The sequence below is a fragment of the Blennius ocellaris genome, assembly GCF_963422515.1.
Source record: "Blennius ocellaris genome assembly, chromosome: 9".
Taxonomy (NCBI): domain Eukaryota; kingdom Metazoa; phylum Chordata; class Actinopteri; order Blenniiformes; family Blenniidae; genus Blennius; species Blennius ocellaris.
The window spans coordinates 655245-673430 of NC_137658.1; the positions used below are offsets into that span (position 1 = coordinate 655245).

Consider the following 18186-nt stretch of genomic DNA (forward strand, 5'->3'; position numbering starts at 1 on the left):
CATCCATCCATCCATCCATCCATCCATCCATCCATCCATCCATCTATCCATCTATCCATCTATCCATCTATCCATCTATCCATCTATCCATCTATCCATCTATCCATCTATCTATCTCTATCTCTATCTCTATCTCTATCTCTATCTCTATCTCTATGTCTATGTCTATGTCTATGTCTATGTCTATGTCTCTCTCTCTCTCTCTCTCTCTCTCTCTCTCTCTCTCTCTCTCTCTCTCTCTCTCTCTCTCTCTCTCTCTCTCTCTCTCTCTCTCTCTCTCTCTCTCTCTCTCTCTCTCTCTCTCATACTTTAAGAATTCAGTAAATTGCAAGGATCTTTTCATGTGTTTTCCATATTTGTTGTTCTGGATTTGCATAAAGTGCACGATAACAGAGTTGTGGTTTATTGACTTGGTCGATATTATTGTTTTTAATAAATGCATCCGCTGCTTTCTGAAGCAATAAGGTAGAAATTAGGAATGCATCAATTCACTTTTTTAAAGTGTGTGTGCAAGTTGGAGTACTAATCTTTAGCCACTTGCCGATGCTGAGTACTGATACGAGTACTTATTAAATACCACAAAGCCTCAATGATCCTCCACGTGCCAACGACACGCCGCTAAGGAGTGTTTCAGTCAGACTTTAATCGTGTTTAGTATGTAGCATCGCTAGCGTGTGAGCCTGAAGCTCTGTAGCATGTAGCATCGCTAGCGTGTGAGCCTGAAGCTCTGTAGCATGTAGCATCGCTAGCGTGTGAGCCTGAAGCTCTGTAGCATGTAGCATCGCTAGCGTGTGAGCCTGAAACTCTGTAGCATGTAGCATCGCTAGCGTGTGAGCCTGAAGCTCGGTAGCATGTAGCATCGCTAGCGTGTGAGCCTGAAGCTCTGTAGCATGTAGCATCGCTAGTGTGTGAGCCTGAAGCTCTTTAGCATGTAGCATCGCTAGCGTGTGAGCCTGAATCGCTGTAGTATGTAGCATCACTAGCGTGTGAGCCTGAATCGCTGTAGTATGTAGCATCACTAGTGTGTGAGCCTGAAGCTCTTTAGCATGTAGCATCGCTAGCGTGTGAGCCTGAAGCTCTGTAGCATGTAGCATCACTAGCGTGTGAGCCTGAATCGCTGTAGTATGTAGCATCGCTAGTGTGTGAGCTTGAAGGAAGCTCTTTAGCATGTAGCATTGCTTGTGTGTGAGCCTGAAGCTCTTTAGCATGTAGCATGTAGCATGTAGCACAGCTAACTGCTGGTCCAAATGTCTGGTGAGGAAGTTGCCGGTGAGGAAGTTGCCGGTGAGGAAGTTGCCGGTGAGGAAGTTGCCGGTGAGGAAGTTGCCGGTGAGGAAGTTGCCGGTGAGGAAGTTGCCGGTTCTTTCTCCTCTTGATATTTTGCCAAAAGATAATTTGGCCGGTCTTACGTTTGTCCTTCTCGTTAATATTAAAGAATCTCCAAACCTCAGTATTGAACCCCGATGCCGACATCGGCACTGGAGCGGATCGTCTCTCAGCCGACAGGTTGCAGGTTCGATTCCCTATCCGTCCACATCTTGAAGTGTTGTTGAGCAAGGCACTGAACGGACCAGGTGGTGGAAACGTTCTACAAAAAGCTCATTTACAATATTTTCCCCCCCTTTTTTTTTTTCCCCCCCTAGCTTCACACGAATCCTCACCAAACATAGCGACTCACTTTAAAACATTACAGATCATATATGTTGTAATACGATGGAAACAATGGAGATTTATTTTCCACTGACTTAATTGGACTTAAATTGTCGAATGATCCCTAAATTGGGACGCCAGCAGCAGCTCCTGCAATTCAAATGAGGCAAACGTGCCGAGGTGAGGCGTGATTGGGAGGATTTCAGCGATTGTTCGGAGACGCCGAGGCCAATCAGGTCCGGCGCCGGCGCTCTGATTGGACGCAGGAACACCATGTGGATTTCTGGACGTGCGTCTTTAAATTGAAGGGAATAAACAAGCCAACTGAATGTGTCCTTACTGAATGTGGGACTAAATATAGAGGCGGTGTCGGCTACCGGGTGCCGTCTGGCGCTTTGTAAATGGGCTCCTTACATGATTTTCTGAGGATGCAACTCATTCTTTGCGAGGAAATTGTGAAGCGAGGTCTTTCATCTTCAAGTTATTTGTGGTTTTCAGTGCGCGTTTGTTGAATAAAGTGAGAATCCTGACCTGCACGAGGCTGCCGGCGAGAAAATCTCTCATCGGGGTTGGGAATATGTATAATTGTCTGCTTCTGCCAAAACCTGAAGCAGCTTTGATTTTGGATTTCTCCTTCTCTTTCAGCGCCTCGGCTCCTCTGAGCTGTTGTTTATGGTATGATCAGTGCAAGAAGAGTCATTTTAACACTGTGGGAAATCTGATAATGTTCCTCAACACGATTCGTGTTCCTCATTCAGTCACCTGGGAAACATTCTGACTGGGTGGCGGCGTGGAATTCCTCGAATCACGTCGTCGGGGGGGGGGAGGGAGGAAACTCCTCCTCGTCCGCCATTTTGAATTTTTCACTTCCGTCAACATTCAGATCGTCACCGGAACGAATCACTTCAACTAAAATGACGTATTTTGGATTATTTCGAGGAGGAGGAACAGGATTTTATTCAAATGCATATGAATAAAAAGTGACTGATACAGTAAATGAGGTGTGGCAGTAGGGAGCAGTAGGGAGCAGTAGGGTAGTCGGGTGTGACGGCTCCAGTCTTAATATTATATTATATTGATCACTTTGGGCTTTTTGCTGTGAAGAACAAAGTTAAAATCTAGATTATTATTCCTTCAGATTGAAGAGTGTTAAGAGATACGCCGTCCCTGAAAGTTTCATTGAGATATCTTCATTATTAAAGAAACGACACTAAAGTGTTTTTGTGTAAAAACAATAAATAAATAAAAATAAATAAATAAAAAAGAAAACTTTTTTTTATGTAAAGGTTTATGTTGGTGGAATTCATACATTACCATGCATTTAAAAATGTATTGAAACCGTAAGCCAGGAAACAGGAAGTTCTCCGCCACTCTTCCAGCTGGGCGGCGAGGTTCCTGAGGAGGTTCTTGAGGAGGTTCCTGAGGAGGTTACTGAGGAGGTTCTTGAGGAGGTTCCTGAGGAGGTTCCGAGGGAATTCCTGAAGAGGTTCCTGAGGAGGTTCTTGAGGAGGTTCCTGAGAAGGTTCTTGAAGAGGTTCCTGAAGAGGTTCCTGAGAAGGTTCTTGAAGAGGTTCCTGAAGAGGTTCCTGAGGAGGTTCTTGAGGAGGTTCCTGAGGAGGTTCTTGAGAAGGTTCTTGAGGAGGTTCCTGAGGAGGTTCCTGAGGAGGTTCTTGAGGAGGTTCCTGAAGAGGCTCAAGTGGGAGGTTCCTGTGGGAGGTTCTTGAGGAGGTTCCTGAGGAGGTTCTTGAGGAGGTTCCTGAGGAGGTTCTTGAGGAGGTTCTTGAGGAGGTTCCTGAGGAGGTTCCTGAGGAGGTTCTTGAGGAGGTTCTTGAGGAGGTTCCTGAGGAGGTTCCTGAGGAGGTTCCTGAGGAGGTTCTTGAGGAGGTTACTGAGAAGGTTCTTGAGGAGGTTCCCGAGGGAGTTCCTGAAGAGGTTCCTGAGGAGGTTCTTGAGGAGGTTCCTGAGGAGGTTCTTGAGGAGGTTCTTGAGGAGGTTCCTGAGGAGGTTCTTGAGGAGGTTCCTGAGGAGGTTCTTGAGAAGGTTCTTGAGGAGGTTCCTGAGGAGGTTCCTGAGGAGGTTCCCGAGGGAGTTCCTGAGGAGGTGCCTGAGGAGGTTCTTGAGGAGGTTCCTGAGGAGGTTTCTGAGGAGGTTCTTGAGGAGGTTCCTGAGGAGGTTCTTGAGGAGGTTCTTGAGGAGGTTCCTGAGGAGGTTCCTGAGGAGGTTCTTGAGGAGGTTCCTGAGGAGGTTCTTGAGGAGGTTCCTGAGGAGGCTCCACCTCCATCATTTTCCTCTGCTGTTGGCGCCCGGTGACTCCAGATGTGCCGCCTTGCTCTCCTCTAAATGGGCCAGTTGTTCTTTGGTGGCATCACAGTGATGTCACCGCATCAGCCCCTCCCTGAAGCCTGTTTTGATGCCACGAGTCCCGCCGGAGGATTTCCTTGCGGTTTGCGACGGAGGTCGTGTTTGCGCTCCCGCTGGATGAAACACCCGGTCGACGTCGGAGCTCAAACAAACGCGTTGTGAACTCTCAGCCTCATCGTGGCGCCGACCTCTGACGGAGACCCTCCAGGAGTCTGACACCGGCCGTTAGACGCCCGGGAGGAGGAGCTCCTCCTGGCACGTGAATATTGATGGCACCGGCCTCGGGAATAGCTTATGCAAATTCCTAAATTGAGGGCTATTCACCTCCAGAGCAATTTGTTGATGAGGTAAGTGGGAGTGGGTCGGCGGTGGAGAGGATCGGGCTCTCCGGGTCCGCCGGTGCTCCTCGGTACAGGAGAGCTCGTCGCCACTGAAGTGACGGGAAGGCGGGAATCAAGAGTCTGTTCAGGAGGCCACAATCAGGAATCATCACGCCCGAGGCGTGTGACTCCAATCAGCCCCTGTTTATTTAGCTGAAGCTTTTTTTTTGTGGTGTATGTTTTCACATCGTATTAATTTTGACTCGGCGGCGGCGGCGGACCCGGGGGAGTCGGAGTCCGAGAGCTCACCACTTTTCTCTCATGAGGTCAAACCCATCGCTCTTAAATTGATTAGCTTTGAAATGTAATAGACCTGCTTATGAACCCAGGCGGAGGGAATCTGGCCGCCGTCGCTCAACGCAGGTCGTCGCTTTGAGTCGGCTCGACTCTCTGATCCGCCGGCTTCATTCCGCCGCACGCCGACGTCAGAGCCGCTTCAACCGACGGATCCGATTTTAGTTCAGAGGCCAAATTCAGCCCGATTTCACCCGACTGGTGAAAACAGGACCAGTTTGTTTGTGTTGGTGGAGAGTGCACTTAGAAAATCTCTGTATTTTCACCAAAAACAAACAGTTGCAATATGAAACTAGTTAGATTTTCCGTTTGGGCCTTTTTTGGGCGAAAATCTTACTTTGAAAGGCAAATAGCGGACTTCCTGTTGGATTTTGGTCAAAAGTTAGAGCGCGTGAGTCGTAGGTCTCGACGGGACGAACAAATGGACGTTTGTTTGATCTCTCTACGATCTGTCATTCCTACGGACCGTGGCGAGCGGTTAAAATTTTCTAGGTGGCGCTAGAGAGCCATTTTTGGACTTTTGGGGGATTTTTTAACATAAAAATAATTTTCTGAATACGAAAAACAATAAGGAATTTTCCTGAGGAGGTAGGAGGTAGTGGCCACGCCCCCCAAAAATGGGCGTGGCCACTCTGAGAGGTCAGTGTCGGCGACTTACGAATTACAAAAGGGACCTGCCGTTGGCGAGGTCCTAAAAAATACCTGCAATTCTGGGTCAAAATACAGTGAAATGTCCCAAATATCTTCTCCTGGTGTTTTTACAGCGGCTTGATGCGAGTTTGCTGGCGTCACGATATATATGCTTTATCGTTTGTCGGTGGTTTGCAGCCCACAGGCCTTATGTTTGACCCCCCCCCCCCTTCCCCGGCTCTCAATCGTCCACGGCGAGGTGTCGTGAACAGCAGTGGTTATTTCTGTGCCTGCGACTCCAACGTAGCTTTCCATTTTCCCGGCGGTTTATAACTCTGAACCCTTTTTCAACTGGCAAAGTAGAAGTAATAAAAACTCAATTTACAGCAGCGCTCAACATTAAACTGTGGCTTCCGAGGCCCCGAGTTTTCATTTTTACATTTTAATGTTGTTTTGACAGCACGTACCTATTTTGTTTCCATTTCAAAGGCCCCGAACGTTCAGCGGCGACTTGAACTCGCTCTGATTCTCCTGAAGGAAACGAAGCCAAATATTTGGATTTATACTCAAAGAGCACAGGAAGTCTTCAACGGTCCTGAATGTCTCACTGGGAGGATGGAGGGATGATGGAGGGGGGATGGAGGGATAGGTGGATGATTGATGGCTGATGGGTGGATGGATGATGGATGGAGTGATGATGGAGGGATGGGTGGGTGGATGGATGGATGATGGATAGGTGGATGGATGGATGATTGATGGCTGATGGGTGGATGGATGATGGGTGAATGATGGATGGATGGATGGATGATGGGTGAAGGATGGATGATGGAGCGAAGGATAGATGGATGGATGGATGATGGATGATTGATGGCTGATGGGTGGATGGATGATGGGTGAATGCTGGATGATGGAGCGAAGGATGGATGGATGGATGATAGCTGGATGGATGGATGGATGATGGAGCGAAGGATGGATGGATGGATGATGGATGATAGCTGGATGGATAGATGGATGATGGAGCAAAGGATGGATGGATGGATGGATGGATGGTGGATGGATGATGGATAATTGATGGATGATGGGTGGATGCTAGATGATGAATGGATGGTGGATGATGGAGGGATGATGGAGGGATGGTGGATAGATGATGGAGGGATGATGGATGGATGATGGATAATTGCAGTATGAAACTAGTTAGATTTTCCGTTTGGGCCTTTTGGGGTCTTTTTTGGGCGAAAATCTTACTTTGAAAGGCAAACAGCGCACTTCCTGTTGGATTTAGGTCAAACGAGACGAGACGAACAAATGGACGTTCGATTGATCTCTCTACGGTCTCTTCCGGAGACGGCGTGGCAACTTCAGGGGACGCCGCACCGTCCCCCGAAGACGCCGCACCGTCCCCCGAAGACAACACGCCGGCACCGTCCCCCGAAGACGCCGCGCCGTCCCCTGAAGACGCCCCGCCGTGACGACGCCCCGCCATCCCCCGAAGACGCCACGCCGTCTCCTGAAGACGCCTTCCCCCGTAGACGCCACGCTTTTCCCCCGATGACTCCACGCCGTCGGCTTAAAGGGGACATTTTACACCCCCGAAAAACTAGAAAGAGAAATGAATGCACATTTTCATAAATAGCAGATTGTGCTGTTCTAATAATCTCACCTGCTTTAATTTCCTGCCGTCAGTCGGCCCGCCGGCGACACTTTTGCTCAGCAGTTAGTTTTTTTTCCTTCACTGTGAGTGGAGGAAATATGAAATAAGACTCAGGTCAGCTTCACGCAGAAACGATGAGCTGTCGACGGTTTCACTCCGGGAGCCTGGGAGAAGTCGGACTCCACGTCCGAACTATTGACGGAGCTGTCAGAAACTCTGCCCGCCGCCGCCGCCGCCGCCGCCGCTTGTTGCTAGTTGGCTTCGCCGGCAACAAAAGATTGATCCGGGCCGGGCGGCGTGATATCGAGCAAATGTGCTGCGAACCCAGAAATGATCACTAAATGTTCAAGCCGCATTATTGGGCTGAAATCCGAGGCGGCGGTGGGTTCTGACGTCTGAAGGTCGAGCGGTGGGGCCGTTCCCGTGCAGCCCGGCGCCGCTCGTTTCCCCGGCTCCCTCTTTTTAGGCCCTCCTTCACATCCGATAGTCTCTCCGGCCCCACTTCCGCCTCTCCAGGTTGATTTGCCGCAGTCGATACCCGTCGTCCCGGCGAGGCGGCGGGTGTCGGGGAAAAGTTCCTCCCGCAGATCAAATGGTCGGAAATCAAGATGCTTCCTCAGCAGGTTTCCCCCCCGGCCGGTGACTTTGAAGGAGATTGGCCCTCTCGCTGTGCACACAGACGCAACTCACCCCCCCCCCCTCCCCTCCCTCCACCACCCCCCCCCCCCCCAAAAAAAAACAAAACAAACAAACAACAAGAACACAGTTTGATTGCCTCCAATACTGCGACATTAAAGCAGGTTGTCTGAATGAAAGCCAGACGCAGTTTAGTTGCGTAAGAGAGCCAGAGGAGGGGGGCAGCCCCCCCGCCCCCCCCCCCCCGCTGAGACCATCTTCCTCAATACACTGCCTGACTCTCACTTAAGTCTCACACACACACACACACACACACACACACACACACACAGGTAGCCAGGTGTGAGGTAAAGCGTCCTAAAGTAGCTGCCGGTGTTTCAGACGCTCTGGAACGTTAATGACCCCCCCCCATCCCCCCACCACCCACATCCCCCCCCCCATAAGGAAACCTGCCTTCCCGGATATCGCCGTGTTTCTCCGAACGCCGCAGAAACGCTGCTCAGTTCAACGGTTTCCGCCTGGATTCGTCCGACACTGCTGCTTTGTGCTTAGGAGTGTTTTTGTACCATCATTTGTTTATTTGTTTAACCATTCCTACAAGCCCACGCAGTTTTTTTTTTCTTTGTGTGTGTGTGTGTGTGTGTGTGTGCGTGTGTGTGTGTGTGTGTGTTTCACAGCCATGCACCTTTTCGGCCTCAACTGGCAGCTCCAAGAGTTGGACAACCAGCCGGCTTTTGAGAACGGAGGAGTTGGGAAGACGGGTCCCACTCAGTCCAGCGTAGTGACAGCTCTGGCAGCTGATGGTGAGGAGAAAAAATAAATAAATAAAAAAAACTAAACATATCCAATAATGTGTTCATGCACAATATTAACAAAAAAAAAAAAAAAAAGCAACAAAAATGTTCCTTTCACTGTGTTTTTGCATTTTTATTTTACTTTCCATTTTTTTTCTTCTTTTCAAATAAGAAATAATGTAAAATATCATGAATTATTCATTTGGTGGAGATAAATGATGTGGTGGAAGTGAGACTCTGATGCAGCGTCACCTTTACTAATTCCAGCGTTTCAATAACGTGCAACTCGGAGACACAGAAACCAACATTGTGCATCTCAATAGTTCAAATTGCACTTTTTTTTTTGGGAAATTTGAAATATCCATAACGGAGTTCGAAAAACATGTTTGCAGTGTTAACATTTTTAAGAAAATGTTTTTCTCTCGTCTTTTTCTCTTAGTAATTCTACATTATTTTCTCTCATTTTACTGGCGTGGCTCAAATGAGAGGAGACGTGACTGTTTGTAGTTACCGAAATACTGAAATACTCGAATCCTCGCACCTGATTTCCTGTAATTAACATGCTTTTGGATTAAAGCACGAGTTCGTGGTGGAAAAAGGGGTGAAGAAAATAGGCTACAGGAGACTTATAACACCCAAATGTCAATGTGCAAATGGAATAAATCAAGGAAAAAGTTCAAATGATGATTAAAAAGTACAAATTGCAACAGCGGGAAGATTTGCCCTCTGCATTGCGCTCAATGTCCGGCGCTTAGAATTTATTGAGCTCCTCCACCTGCGGAATATTAATTCGCCGATTCCAGACTTCTTTGTATTCGCCAATCATAATCCCGCGCCGCTGTTATGCATCCGTCAACAAGCAGCGGGCCGCCTCGGCTCACCTTTACAGCGAACGCCACCAAATGAACCTGGACGCACGCCGCCGTGCTTAGAATGCGCGGCCACGGAACGCGTTAATTGAGTCGAGCCGGGCCCGGGCAGGGAAAAGCTCGATTGTTTAAACTCGGCTAGATTCAAATCCTCATAAGTACTGCTAATTAAGATAGCACAAGGCAGGTTTTGGACTGTTTAAAGGCAATCGATAGCCGGCGATTATTCTCCCCGGAGGTAAACTGGGCTCCCGGGCTCCGGCCCGACGGAAGCTGATGTGACAGCCGATGGCCTCGTTACGCCGGCGAGGCCGCGGCGCGCAAATAACGCAGGTTTGTTATGAACAAATACATCCAGCTGTGATGTAGATAGTATGTCCACGTTATGCCGTGCTTCTGCGGAGATGGGGTTGTTTATTGTCGGAGGAGGTAGGGGGGGGGGGGATTTCCCTTTTCCTCCTCTGGTTCTTTCCCGGCGGCGCGTTGGACTCGGAAATACTCCTCAGATTTTCCTTCCTAACAGTGAAATTCGTCCTTGTAATAGCACCTTGCAGGCTTAATTAATTGATTTTTAATGGGGCCACAAGTCGCATTAAAACCTGCCAATTTTCTCCGTCTTTTGCACAGTTTAAAGACGTCGTTCGCCAAATTGTTTTGATTTGCCGTCATTGGTCCGGCAAGGTAGCGCTCACTACATCTGACAGCTTCCATTTAGACCTTATCTGATAAGAAGCCGCCCTCTCTGAGTCGCCGGAACCAAAGAAGAGGTGGGAGATGTGGCCTGTTAAGACTCTTAGAAAAAGGCAATTATGTCTGGTCATTTTTTTTTTTTGGAGGGGGGGGGGGGGGGATCGCGGACCGCGAGGGGAGCCGTTACTTCTAATCCCATCTCGCTCGGTCACTGCACATTTGGAAAAGATATGACTATCTTATTGTTATGACTCTGCTTGAATAAAGGAAGGAGATTACAGAGGGAGGCTGGAGATAAAAAATGCCGCCGTAATGGATGTACGGAGATCAAAGAGCGACACCGGAGCCGAGATTGTGTTTCCGATGCGATCGTGAGCGACTGACTGATGACGGGTCGGTTTGTTCTGCGACGGGAGACGATGATGTGTCCGTGTCTGGCAGGAAGGACGAGTGTACTCCACCAGGAGAACAACTCCATCGACACGGGGCAGGTGGAGGTGGGGAGGCGGGCGGGCCAGAGCGTCCCCCCGGGCGTCTTCTGGCGATCCCAGCTCAACGTGGACCAGCCGCGGTTCCTCAAGTTCAACATCTCCGTTCAGAAGAACGCCCTGATCGGGGTCTACGGGCGGAAAGGCCTCGCCCCGTCTCACACTCAGGTACCTGCTGTTGTTTTTGTTGTTGTTGTTGATGTTGTTTTTAGTTACACACAGATCTCCACCCATCAGGCTGTGTCACAAACATTCCACATACAAACATTCATTATATGCAGACGATACCGTCGTTTCTAATACTAGGGAGTAGATTCCCATCATTAAAACTCTGCTGACACAATAAAAGTATTTAGATATTTTATTTGATGAACGTTTAACTTTCAGGCTGAAACCCTTGTAAAGAAGCTTAATCTCAAGTTAGGTTTAGAAAAAGTTTTGTTATTTTTAATTACACACAGATCTCCACACATCAGGCTGTGTACTGGTTCTATGTTCTATTCATGATCACAGACATTCCACATGCGCGGCTTCATTATATGCAGACGATACCGTCATTAAAACTCTGCTGACACAATAAAAGTATTTAGATATTTTATTTGATGAACGTTTAACTTTCAGGCTGAAACCCTTGTAAAGAAGCTTAATCTCAAGTTAGGTTTAGAAAAAGTTGTGTTTTTTTTAGTTACACACAGATCTCCACACATCAGGTTGTGTCCCGGTTCTATGTTCTATGTTATATTCATGATCACAGACATTCCACATGCACGGCTTCATTACATGCAGACGATACCGTCATTAAAATTCTGCTGACACAATAAAAGTAGTTCGATATTTTATTTGATGAACGTTTAACTTTGAGGCTGAAACCCATGTAAAGAAGCTTAATTTCAAGATAGGTTGAGAAAATGTTTTTTCTTTTTTTTTTTATTACACACAGATCTCCACACATCAGGTTGTGTCCCGGTTCTATGTTCTATTCATGATCACAAACATCCCACATGCGCGGCTTCATTATATGCAGACGACACCATCGTTTCTAATACTAGGGAGTAGATTCCCATCATTAAAACTCTGCTGACACAATAGAAGTATTTAGATATTTTATTTGATGAACGTTGAAGTTTGAGGCTGAAACCCTTGTAAAGAAGCTTAATCTCAAGTTAGGTTTAGAAAAAGTTTTGTTATTTTTAATTACACACAGATCTCCACACATCAGGCTGTGTACTGGTTCTATGTTCTATTCATGATCACAGACATTCCACATGCGCGGCTTCATTATATGCAGACGATACCGTCATTAAAACTCTGCTGACACAATAAAAGTAGTTCGATATTTTATTTGATGAATGTTTAACTTTCAGGCTGAAACCCTTGTAAAGAAGCTTAATTTCAAGTTAGGTTTAGAAAAAGTTTTTTTTTTTTTTTATTACACACGGATCTCCACACATCAGGTTGTGTCCCGGTTCTATGTTCTATTCATGATCACAAACATCCCACATGCGCGGCTTCATTATATGCAGACGACACCATCGTTTCTAATAATAGGGAGTAGATTCCCATCATTAAAACTCTGCTGACACAATAGAAGTATTTAGATATTTTATTTGATGAACGTTGAAGTTTGAGGCTGAAACCCTTGTAAAGAAGCTTAATCTCAAGTTCGGTTCAGAAAAAGTTATTTTTTTCCCTCTGCAGCCGGGGAAAAAGAAGTGTTAGACTCTGGTGATGTGCTATAAATGCGTCTCGGGCCCGGACGCCGGGCACCAGGGCTCTCTGAGGTTTGTCACAGGCCGCGGAGCTCTAACTCACCGCTGCGTCTCGTACGTTATGGAGTCCAGCTCGACTCACACCGCTACGATTTCAGCCATAAATCCATCCTTGGCCCGGCTCCCCTCTTGCCTCGGTGGTTATATTTTACTCAAAACCAGCCATTATTGTCTGCACTCAACATCCTTTTATTGACCGTCCCTAAGGTTTGCACTGAACCTGGCAAACAGGCTTTTATGTTCTGTGCCGCTGCAGCCTGGAATAACCTGCAGGCTGAACTGCAGCTCCACCGATTGATCCCCATTAGGAATTTTTAAAAAAAATGTACTGAAAGGCCGGAACCCGCTTTCTTTCCTGGACAGTTCAGGATGTTTAGGCCTTTCTTTGCAGAACTGCTGCTACTAATTTCATAATATGTGTTTTTAATGTGCTAAAATGTTTGTTGCTGCTGCTCCGTTGGAAAAAAGTAAGTAAATTGAAGTAAATTAAACTGAAAATAGGCGTGTAAACACGATGTTGTTGGACGTCCATCATGTATTTGCAATGCCGACACGCTGGGCTTGTAAAGTCGCTCGTCACCAACTGCTGGGCAGAATCTCAGGTGCTTCAGCTGCTAAATACTCCATTAACTCCGCTGCTTTATTGTCCCGGTGCCGCGGCCGTGCAGCCAGTTTGTGGAGCTTTTACACTGCATCTGGATTCATAAAAAAAAAAAAAAAAAAAAAAAAAAACACTGGAAAGAGCAGTGAGATTGAGCCAGAACAGTAAAGTTTACAACCTGTGAAAGCTCTCAGCAAATGCTTATCTTTAATTATGATAACAGTGATCATCACTTCCAGCCGATCCGTTTCACATCAAGTTCAGTCGTGTGGTCGGTTGTAAACACTGGGAGAGGAAGAGAGACGCTGGTGGAGCGAGGGATGGGAGAGAAAACGAGAAGGAAAGTGCAAGCGTGGATGAATTCGCCTGTGGTGGACTTCCTCCTCCTCCTCTTCCTCTTCCTCCTCCTCTTCCTCTGCTTCCTCTGCTTCCTCCTCTTCCTCTGCCTCCTCTGCTTCCTCTTCCTCCTCTTCCTCTTCTTCCTCCTCTTCCTCCTCTTCTTCCTCTCCTTCCTCCTCTTCCTCTCCTTCCTCTATTTCCTCTGCTTCCTCCTCTTCCTCTGCTTCCTCCTCTTCCTCTGCCTCCTCTATTTCTGCTGCTTCCTCCTCTTCCTCTGCTTCCTCCTCTTCCTCTGCCTCCTCTGCTTCCTCTTCCTCCTCTTCCTCTTCTTCCTCTTCTTCCTCTGCTTCCTCTCCTTCCTCTTCCTCCTCTTCCTCTTCTTCCTCCTCTTCCTCTTCTTCCTCTACTTCCTCCTCTTCCTCTCCTTCCTCTATTTCCTCTGCTTCCTCCTCTTCCTCTTCCTCCTCTGCTTCCTCTTCCTCCTCTTCCTCTCCTTCCTCTGCTCCCTCTCCTTCCTCTCCCTCCTCTCCCTCCTCTTCCTCTTCTTCCTCCTCTTCCTCTTCTTCCTCCTCTTCCTCTTCTTCCTCTGCTTCCTCCTCTTCCTCTGCCTCCTCTGCTTCTTCTGCTTCCTCGTCTTCCTCTTCCTCCCCTTCCTCTGCTTCCTCTCCGTCCTCTTCCTCCTCTTCCTCTTCTTCCTCTCCTTCCTCTGTTTCCTCTTCTTCCTCTGCTTCCTCTTCTTCTTCCTCTTCTTGCTCCTCCTCCTCCTCCTCCTCCTCCTCTTCTTCCTCTGCTTCCTCGTCTTCCTCTTCCTCCTCTTCCTCTCCTTCCTCTGCTTCCTCTTCTTCATCTCCTTCCTCTTCTTCTTCCTCTTCCTCCTCTTCTTCCTCTTCTTCTTCTTCTTCCTCTGCTTCCTCCTCTTCATCTCCTTCCTCTTCTTCTTCCTCTTCCTCCTCTTCTTCCTCCTCTTCCTCCTCCTCCTACTCCTCCTCTTCTTCCTCTTCTTCCTCCTCTTCCTCCTCTTCCTCTCCTTCCTCCTCTTCCTCCTCTTCTTCCTCCTCTTCCTCCTTCCTCCTCCTCCTCCTCCTCTTCCTCCTCCTCCTCTTCCTCCTCCTCCTCTGCTTCCACTCCTTCCTCTACTCTTCTTCCTCTGCTTCCTCTTCTTCTTCCTCTTCCTCTTCTTCCTCCTCTTCCTGTCCTTTCTCCTCCTCCTCCTCCTCCTCCTCTTCCTCCTCCTCCTCCTCCTCTGCTTCCTCTTCTTCTTCCTCTTCCTCTCCTTCTTCCTCCTCTTCCTCCCCCTCCTCTCCTTCCCCCTCCTCCTCCTCCTCCTCCTCTGCTTCCACTCCCAGTAAGCGATGTGAAACCTGAAGTGTGGGTGGTGTCACGTCCGGCCGACGGTGATGGAGGCTCTCAGACAAACGTCTCCTTTCCACCACACTTGACTTGCCAGAGCTCTCAGCTTCACCTTCTCCACATTGTCCCCGGGTAAAGATGGGCTCCACTCAAGTGTGGACGGCCACCGAGGAAAGTCCGATGCAGGCGACAGACAATAGGTGAGCCGGATCGCTTCTTTCAAGGTGAAGGAAGGAGGGGGGGGGGAAAGAAAAGAAAAGAAAATAGGAGCCGAACTAAATCCAAGGTACTAATTAACAAGACACTACTTTTATGTCTCAAGCGATTGTTGTGGAGACACTCCGGCTTGTCAATGGCGGACGGCGGCTCCATTGTGGCCGCCGATAAATTACATTCTGCTCAGGTTCCCGGGGGCACAAATCAATGCATTTACTTAACTGAGCATGAAAGACCCCCAATGAGAGATATTGACTGTTCGTCGCATTCACACCTCGGAAGACAAGACGCGTTTAAGTGCAACAGCCACTCCACCCTTTCTCAAATATAGACTTCCTCCATCTGCTATCGAGTGTCTCTCGCTCTCTGTGTGCCGCGACGAGCCGCACAAGTTAGAAGAAACAAACTTTTGTCTCTTTTCTTTCTTTTCTTTCTTTCCTTTCTTTTTCCCGGGGAGTTTGTCCCGCACTAAGTGCACTCAATCTAAAGGCCGGAGGATTTACAGGCTGTGAGCTTTCGCCCTCCGTCCACGGGGCATCCGGCAGCCTCCCCGGCGCCCCCGACTGTTATTCACCTCTATTGTTGGATTGAGATGAGTTGGGGGGGGGGGGGGGGGGGGGGGGGGGGGGGGGGGGGGCTCTCACACCGGCTTAATCGAGACGTATGCGCTCGGCCGGGGGGGGGGGGTTTTAGGGCTTGTGGGATGAACTGTTTTATTGCTTCCCCCCTCCTCGAGTCAACAACACAAAGAAGTCAACTTCCGCCAGGTTAATATCCCCAGCCTGCCCCCCCCCCCCCCCCCCCGCTCCGATCTGGGGGCGTTAAATCACTCCACCCTCTGCAGCTTCACCCGCTCATCTGCAAGTCAACAGGAAAGCTGCTCGGCTCCACGTTTGTCCCGTTTCTGGGCCCTAAATCCTGTTTCAATGTACTTTTCCGCACCGTTTTTAAAAAAAAAACTCCATTGTGTTTTGGGTATTTAATGGTTTATTCATGATATTTTCCAACCGCAGAACCGGAGACCACAGACTCTCATTCACAAAGTTTACTTTTTGTCTGGAGAGTTTATTAAATTCAAACTGGAAGGAGGTTTTTAAGTCACGATGAGACTTTCTGTGCAGCGTGAGACAAGAAAAACCTGGTTTACATTAAAGAGGCTTTTTAAATAAAAAACAGTTTTGGAGGATATTTTAAAACAGGGATGATTTAAAAGGTTCAATAAAATTCAGTCTTTAAAGAAAAAGCATTTTTTAAATTATTAATAATTCACATCATACTATATATGTATTAGTGCTGTCAATCGATAAAAACATTTTACTAATTAATTGCACAATTTTCTGTAATTAATTGCGATGAATCGCATTGTTTTTCTACTGAAGCTTGTAATGATATTTATTCAGAGAAATACACAGAGTGTATATTTAAATTAAAAGACTATTTTTATAACGTCCTTTTAGCTGTTGGGTAAAACTGTTTCTCTCCTAGATTAATAAAGGGTTAGGGTTTTTTTCTTCTAGGTTTTTTTTTTTTTTTTTTCAAAAAGAAAAAAGAAAAACCGGAAGTAAAAATAAAACTACGTTAATTACCTTACATTTTTTTTTAACAAATGAAACGTTTTCAATCAATTAATTTAATTAACGTGTTATTTTTTGACAGCACTAATATATACATATGTCAATAAATCTATATAAATTAATAGGCTTTAATTTTTTTAATACACTTAAACACAACTACATAACTACATCTATAGCCAATGTACACACACTATACATACATACATACATATACACATGCTATATAGACATATCACGCGTATTGTATGTCTAGTTCAACATGTCAGAAACGAGGAAGGATTTATTCATTAGTTATTAGATAATACATAAATAAAACAAGCTTCGAATTCACTCATTTTTGTCAAAATATAAGGGGAGACAATAAATGTATAGGTGGATTCTTATGCCTCTTGCTTTTCCCTGATGCCAGTTTGAGCCGCTCGCAAGAAGAACAAATCACCAGCTTGTTTTTCAAAAGGAAAAAAGAGACGCGCTTCGGCTCACAGAGCGACGCTTTCAAGCCTCCATCAGATCCTCCTGCAAACAGCAGCAGCGGCAGCGACAGTCCAAATGCATGAAACTCGCTGCTGGTGGGCACACACACACTCCTGTGTGTGTGTGTGTGTGTGTGTGTGTGTGCTCGCCCTGCAGCTCCAGTCAGATGGAGGTTCAGGTGTTGAGCAGGTGCAGCAGCTTTACTCATTGGCTTCGTCTTGTTTGTCCCGTAGATCGGTGTTTATTTGAAAAAGAAATATATAGCGAGAGAAGCGATGACGCTGAGCTGCCAGCATATGGGAAATAAACGATAATGAAATAAATAAGAGTTGAGGTTTCGCTCTTCGTCTCCTGTGTTTTCGGTGTGTCGCCTGAAATGCGCCGTAATCGTCCGCTTGACTATGCGCTTCGCTTTGAGTTTGAGTGAAACCAAGAACGAGGTTTTTTATAACGTTTATTCTTTTAAACTAACGTCACTGAGTGCGTTTAAGTCAGGGGTGTCCAACATGCGGCCCGGGGCCCAGAACCGGCCCGCCAGAGGATCTAATCCGGCCGCCATGGGATGCAGTTACAAAAGGATCAAAGGGATGAAAGACAAAGTGATTTTTTTAAAAGTATAAATATGAAAACCGACAGAGGCGGATCTAAAAACACTAGATTGGTATAAATGACATTGGTCAGAATTTGACCATCGACATTAATGCATCTGTGGGGGTCACCTTTCACAATAAAGGTGTCCAATTTATGTAAAGTGATACTTTAGACACGTAAACTCAAAACAAATTTTCCAGATGATGACAACTTGTTTTAATCCTGAATAAAAATATGATATCCAGATACAGATATTGTTTTTTTTTTGTGCAAATATAATATCTGATTAACTTTTAATGTGTAAAAATCCGAAAAGACTGGCAAATTCTTGCAGTTACAAAAAGATCAAAGGAAGGAAAGACAACGTGATTTTTTTCAAAAGTATAAATATGAAAACCAATAGAGGCTGATCTAAAAACACTAGATTGGTAAAAATGACATTCAAAACCACCGTTGGTCAGAATTTGACCCCCGACATTAATGCATCTGTGGAGGTCACATGACGCAACGCCTTTCACAATAAAACAACGAGTCCAACTTATGTGAAGTGATACTTTAGACATGGAAACTGCAAAAAATGTCCAGATGGTGACACATTTTTTTGCAAATATAATAATATCTGATTTCCTTTAATATGTATATTTCAGAATAGACTGGCAAATTCTTGCAGTTACAAAGGGATCAAAGGAAGGAAAGACTTTGACATTTGTCCATATCTGCAGTTTAATGTCATGTTGGACTTGTTGGGCCTCCAGAGGTCAGATTAAGTTGATGTGGCCCCTCAACTGAAATCAGTTTGACGCCCCTGGTTTAAGTAATATGGAGATAA

General features: G+C 46.6%; 1 protein-coding gene across 1 annotated transcript in view; it reads left to right on the forward strand.

Moving 5' to 3' along the window:
* Positions 1-8281: 8281 nt before the first annotated feature.
* The window catches only part of LOC308134735 (teneurin-3), a gene marked incomplete at its 5' end in the record, with an annotated part of 101370 nt that continues 91465 nt past the window's right edge, over positions 8282-18186 (forward strand). Inside the window, 2 exon segments of the mRNA XM_080502516.1 lie at positions 8282-8405; positions 10397-10611. Of these exon segments, the coding sequence (XP_080358642.1) occupies positions 8282-8405; positions 10397-10611 (339 nt within the window).